We start from the raw sequence: 6,315 nt of genomic DNA, 5'->3' as shown, positions 1-6,315 counted from the left end.
GCAGGAAACTGAAGGTCTCCTCTGTGACCACGTGCCCTTTGTGGACGATTTCCTGGGGGAGGAAAGATGGTGGTCCTGTTGGAACCTACAGCAGTCAGGCCTAGGACCACTGGTGTCTGACTCACTCAGGGTAGGACTAGGTCCAAGTCTCTTGAGGGGCTGGTGCCCTGATATAGCTCTGGGACAAGCTAGGAACCAGATCTTGAGCAGAGTAGCCTATTTCCCTCTCTACCTACCCCAGGTCCCACCCTCCTCCTGGCTCTACTCCTGCCAAATCTGTGTAGCACCTCTGCAAAGAAGACCCTAGTGGCCACTCAGCCCCTGGACTCAAGGTTCTAGCACTGCTTGGAGCTGGCTATAAGTCCTAGCTCCATTACTGGCCAGCTGTGAGCATATGGACAAGCTCCTCAGCCTCTGTGTCCTCTTCTGTGCAGTGCAGTCACCCAGAGAACCTACCTCTCATGATCTCTGGAATAGTTCCATGACAGTGGGTGCTGTACAAGGCACGTCTCGTGGGGCCAGTTACCACCAGTCCCTGTGGCAGGTGTGGCAGGTAGTGCGCAGCCTTCTTGAGATACACCTTCCACCTGTCAGCACCTCAGGGGCTTCTCCTCAAGCCTCTCTTGCTCTGTGGCCCTACTGCTGCTGTTCTCCTGCCTCCCCCCACACCAGGACTGCCTTCTCTGTTGTGTCTCTTCCACCTCAGGAAGGGTCAGTGCTCTCCCTTCCTAGACAACCACAGCTGATTCTCAACTTGTCCCTTTCTCCCTCTGACTCTCCACCTCACTAGTCAAACTGACCTGCCTAGAACTGGTTCTATGGCATAGTGGTTAAGGGAGATGGATCCCACATAGCCAACTACAGTTAAATCTCAGCCCTGGTAGCTTGAAAAACACTCTGGGCATGTGTGCATGTGTGCCCAAAATCCTAATAGGATGGAGAAATAAAGGGATTATGGTATGATCATGCCCCATTGGGGGTGATTTTTCCCTCCCTCTCAATAGCAAGGTCATATGAAAAAAGCAATTAAAAAAAATGATCCACCTACCATACCAATGTGACATGCCTGGACAGGACAGGCCAAAGGCCTACCAACTATACTACCTCTTTTCAGAAGTTTTAGGTACCTGCCTTACACACAGCACCCTTTGGAGAGATCTGTCACCCACAGGGAGGTCTCCAGGCTGAGATCCTATAATCCTACCTCCAGAGCTGGCCAGCTCAAGGCACCAGTCTAGGGACTGTCCAGCCACAGGGCAACTCAGTGGCAAGCACTGGCCCACAGGCTATGCTTCATTGTGCAGAGCCTGGACCAGCCTGTCAGGTCCTGTCTTCCAGGACAGGGCAGGTGAGAAACACCTACAACACATACAGTGAGGAAAAATATTCACCAGTGATGAGAGGAACAGAGACAGAAAAGACACTAAGTCACTATCAGGGCAAAAATAAAAGCAGAGGGCAAGGTGAATCTGCCAGGCCTGAGGCTATCAAGGCCATGCCACTTGGCTTCTCCTGGGTGCCTACAGCCTGCCTGATTGCCAAGGCTCCTCTTAAGCCTTCTTGTAAGAAACTCACTCATATCTACCTTGCTTTCTTGCAGCCTGAGAAAGCAGACCCAACACCCTGCCCATGGTCCTCCCAGTTCAAACCCTTTGTCGTCTCCCTCTTGTGAACTGGGAATGAAAACCATTCTTATAGGGTGCTTGGAAGTAAAAGGGGATACAGGTTGAAGCCTTGTGACAGCCTGACATCCCAGGCCCTGCCAGGCAGGCACTGCTTCAGTGTCCCAGGCCTGCATTCACTTGTGTCCCCTGAACTCTTGTGACCAGCCAGGGCTCTGCAGCTGCCTGAACTCAGCTTTTGATCCCACTGCTCATTCTATGCAGGGGCCCTATCTGTGAGTGCCACCCTTAACACTCAGGCCGACTATGCCTCCTCTGTGAAGTCCTTCCCTCCTCAGTGGTCCCAATAACCCTGAGGCAGAGGGACACAGCACAGTGGCACCTACAACCTATTGTCTAACTGGCAGACGCAGGCCCCTGAGGGTTCATCTGTGAACTTCAACTTCCTGTGAAGGGTGACAGCCTTAGCCTCCTATCTGCCACACAGCACTAGCTCCAAGTAGGGCAACAGGAAGGAAGAGGTCCCCTCACCTTGAACACATCCAGGCACATCCTGAGATCCGCGCACCTGGCAGCCACCTTCAACAGGGCATGGTATGTTTTCAAGTTAAGCTGGAAGTTTTGGGCCTTGAGCTGTTGCCGGAGCCTCAGGGCATTCTGCAGGGCGGAGTCCTTCCAGGGGGACTCGGCACAGACATTGAACAAGGCTGTGTACGTGGCATCTGAGGGCTCCAGGTCCCGCTTCTTCATCTGTTGAAATGGGAGAAACTGAGATGGCTTTGGGACCCACTGGAGACACATGTGAGCAGGCACTCCAGAGGAAGCTGGAGAGGACTGTCACCATACACAAAGGTTCCGGGGCTCAGGCAGAGCCAAGTGACACCTCAAAGCCCAACTCTCCAAGCCAGAGTCTACTAGGGACTCAAAATAGAGCCTGTAGGTTCAGGTGTGTCAAACAAGAAACTATCCTCTCCAAGACATCTGGTCCACCCTGGGCCTGGGGTGTTCATAGCATGGCCCTTCCAACATCCCCACCTCAGGCACAACCAGATCATCCTGGCAGTCAATGGGGATCAGCTCTGGGAGAGGGAAGGTGGTGCTTACTGAGGGGTTGTGGGAAAATGGGGACAATATCATTGCCTTGAAGGGCTGTCGCCAGAGTTGAGAGCATAAGTCAGTGTTCTCAGAGTAGCCCTTAACCGGCAGCAACAGCCAGAAACAATGCTCATTCTCAGGGCCCCTTACCTGCTGAGTCATACACCCTGGAATGAGGCAACATTGCTTCTCAGGTTTCCAAGTGGCCGAGGCAGAACCTTCTGGCAAAGCTAAGCATTCACTATTTCCCAGAGAAAAGCCATCTGACCAAGGGCAGGGGACAAGCTGCTAAGGTGGTAGGGGTATAAAACGCCCTGCTAAGGTCAGGTGTTTTGGATTCAAATCCTAGCTTCAGTGTTCTCAGGTAGCGTAGCCAAGGACATGCCCCTTTAACACTCTGGGCCTGTTTCCTTCTCTGAGAAGTAAAGGTGGTACTCTCTACTTTGAGGGTGACATGTGCTCTGCACATATACACGTATTTGATTGATGTATACTAAGGACATGCTACCTGCTGGGCCCTGACCCCCAGCAATTAGCAGAGCAGACACAGCTGGTCTCAGCTGCACCTATGCTCCAGAAGGAAGACACAAGCAGGTGAGTAAGTGTCACAAACAGCAGAGAGCTGACAACACAGAAAACAGAGGATGGACAGGGGAAAATTAACTCCACAGCTCCTCAGTGAAGAAATCTGGCAAATACCACTGGCATTGCTTGAAAAAGGCTGAGGCCACCAGTGAGAAGTCATGGTGATGCCATGTGCCCCAACATGAGAGGGCACTTCACCTCCAGGACGTTTTCCCCCAAACTCTTAACCCCAGTCTCACCATAGAAGTACACCAGCCTAACAACAACGCTGGTGGGCAGTCTATAGAAGACCTCAACAGCACTCCTCAAAACTGCCAAGAGGGGGGACCAGCACTAATGGCTATGTTGCTGGACTCCCACGTAGTCGACCGTGGTTCGCGTCCCGGACCCGGTGGCTTAAAACTCACGCCAGGCGCGTGTGCGTGCGTGCCCCAGATCCCGAGAGGAGAATGGAGGAGAAGGGACTGCGGTGTGGCCATCCCCCCTGGGGGGGGATTTCTCGCTTTCTGTCTCTGTCTCTGTCTGCCTGACCAGCCCACGGGCCCTATGGCAAAAACCTCATAAAAAAAAAAAAAGAAAAAGAAAAAAGAAAAAACTGCCAAGGAGGGCCAGCAGGTGGTGTGATGGTTGGGGGCACTGGACTCCCACATGGACAACTGCACACAGGTGTTTGGATATGCTCATAAGCGAGGTCAGATGAGCTGAGGGTGGATCATGGTGTGAATACACTTTCGAGGATTTTCTCTCACACACACTCTCTGAAGGAGTTAATTTTTTTAAAAAGGAACAAAAGAAAACCAATAAACAGGGACCAGCAGTTGGCATAATGGCTATGTCGCTGAACTCCTATGTAGTCGACCACAGTTCGAATCCTGGACCCAATGGCTTAAACTCACACCGGGCACATGTGAAAGTTTGCCCAAGATCCAGAGAGGAGAATGGAGAAGGGACTGCGGCATGGCCATCCCCCCAGGGGGTGATTTCTCACTTTCTGTCTCTCTGCCTCTCTCCATCTTTCTGGCGAGTGCATGCACCCTATAGCAAAAACCTCTCCAAAAAAACAGAAAACCAATAAACAAGGAAAGACCCAGACAATAACACAGACTGGAGGATCCACTATAGCAACTCTAACTGGACACAGAAATAGAAAGAGGATGTTAGTGGAAAACCTGATAAAACCCAGAGTTTAGTTAACAGTAATGTGCCACTGCTGGCTTCTTAGTTTTGACAAATGTGCCATCGTAAGGTAAGATGTTACACAGCAAAAACTGAGTGAGAAGTAGTGGGGAATTTTCTATGCTATCTCTGCAACTTTTCTATAAATCTAATAATTATCCCAAAACAAAAAGTTTATTTAAAAAATTAACTCAACCAAAAAAAAAAAAAAACAGGTGACAAAGTGAGAGAACAACAAAGGTTAATTAGTGTGGGCTTCTCTGAGGAGCTGGAATATGGGGGAGCACTAGGGATCCTCTGTTGTAAAGAAGGGCTACTACTGGCCTGTTAACCAGGAGCCACGATGAACAATATCCTTGTCTCCACCTGCCCCTAGTGCAGACCTGAACTCGTCTGCTGGCTAGTTCATCAGGGCAGCCTCTCTTTCTGTGCCATGACATTTTGTTAGGTTTTCTAAAGGATATATGTTACTTTACCATTTGTAATTCCAATATTCCCCATTGCTTGCAGCTAGAGATCATCAGGCTTGGAACCAGGAGTTCCAAATGTCAAGACAACTAGGGTTCCCAGCAGCCTTTGCTGGAGTAAAGGATATCCCCAGTTTCTGGCTGCAGAAGAAAATAGAATCTCTCCTGTTAAGCGCCTATAGTCGGCAGCAGTTGCCACCTGGCAACCTGCCTGCCCAAGAGTCTTTTGGGTGTACTCTTTTCTCCCTTTTTTTTTTACTGTCCATAGTATTTATTTATCAAGAGAAACTATTCTTTAGCCCATGTAGTCATGTTTCATAGTTCAGGAACATGGCACCAATCCAATGACATTCTTTACTTCCAAAATCACTTTGTACTCTGAAAGATACCAGCCTTCCTCATCTCTTCAAAAGTTTTCATGGAATCATAATTTCTGTAGAAATCTGTATGTGCCTTCTTTCTTGGTTCAGCCACAGCAAACTTACAGAAAGCTGCAACACTCAGGGATACAATGAATGCTCCAACAATATGAAATCGCAGATGCTTGGCCAGAAGGCCACGCGGCTGAGGTTTCGCCAGAGCACTGGAAGCCATGGCAGTCCTTCCCGGCTCAACAGCAGCGTCCTTCCCGGCTGAAGAAGAAATGGACGGCACTCGCGCCGGTGTACTTCTTTTCTGAAATCTTTCTTTCCTATTAAATAGTCCTTTCTACTTAAAAAAAAAGAGCCTACAGTCTTCTGGGCAAGGCTCTTTCCTGACTCGTGAAGGAGAGAGCTTCCAGCTCTAAGAACAACAAATATGACACACCCAAGACATGCGTGACTGTTTAAACAACTTCCCAGGAGAAATAAAAGCTTTTTCATCAAAGGGCCAACTACAGTAGAACGGTGCATGTGTGTGCCCATGTGGTGGCTGAAAAGGAACCTGAAAAAGCTAGATGTGGCGGCAGAAAAGGGGTCACGGAGCTTACCATGGTCCAGGCAGATGTTGAAGGACTTTCTGTGCAAAATCATTTAATTACCCCAAACCACCTCCATTTTAACAGATGAATCTGAGCCCAGAATGGCTAATCATCTGCTCAGGGAACACACAGTGAGCGTTCAGGATCTGCAAGCTGTTCTTTAGTCCCAAAGCCACACCCCTCAAAGCCTCACCCCTGCCACCCAGGGCCCCACACTCACATCGTTGTAGAGCTTGAAGGCCTTCTTCAGGTAGCCGGCCCGCCCACAGCCCCCGATCAGCACCGTGTAGTTGCTCTCCAGGGGCTGGAGCCGCTCCTCCTTCAGCATCTGCCGTTCAAACAGGTCCAAGGCCTCAGCCAGCTGAGGGAGAGGGGGTGATAAAGGAGGGTGCTCAGGACAGCCTCAGAG

At 50.1% G+C, this 6,315-nt stretch overlaps 2 protein-coding genes across 5 annotated transcripts in view; both read right to left on the bottom strand.

The window, feature by feature from the left end:
- The window catches only part of PTCD1 (pentatricopeptide repeat domain 1), a 21,084-nt gene that overhangs the window by 8,895 nt on the left and 5,874 nt on the right, over positions 1-6,315 (bottom strand). For all 4 annotated transcript variants that reach the window (XM_006150158.3, XM_006150159.3, XM_014588460.2 and 1 more), the window contains exons 3-5: positions 6,127-6,267; positions 2,154-2,372; positions 6-52 (exon numbers count right to left, since the gene is read on the bottom strand). In XM_006150158.3, coding sequence (XP_006150220.1) covers positions 6-52; positions 2,154-2,372; positions 6,127-6,267 — 407 coding nt within the window. The remainder of the gene's footprint in view (positions 1-5; positions 53-2,153; positions 2,373-6,126; positions 6,268-6,315) is intronic.
- LOC102481250 (cytochrome c oxidase subunit 6C-like) lies at positions 4,790-5,827 on the bottom strand. Its single transcript, XM_027772513.1, has one exon. The coding sequence runs from the start codon at positions 5,537-5,539 to the stop codon at positions 5,312-5,314; it is 228 nt and encodes a 75-aa protein (XP_027628314.1). The 5' UTR covers positions 5,540-5,827; the 3' UTR covers positions 4,790-5,311.

Source organism: Tupaia chinensis, unplaced genomic scaffold (genome assembly GCF_000334495.1).
Source record: "Tupaia chinensis unplaced genomic scaffold, TupChi_1.0 Scaffold000279_1, whole genome shotgun sequence".
Classification (NCBI taxonomy): domain Eukaryota; kingdom Metazoa; phylum Chordata; class Mammalia; order Scandentia; family Tupaiidae; genus Tupaia; species Tupaia belangeri.
The sequence above is the reverse complement of the archived record's forward strand: the minus strand, read 5'-3'. Positions and strand labels throughout refer to the sequence as shown.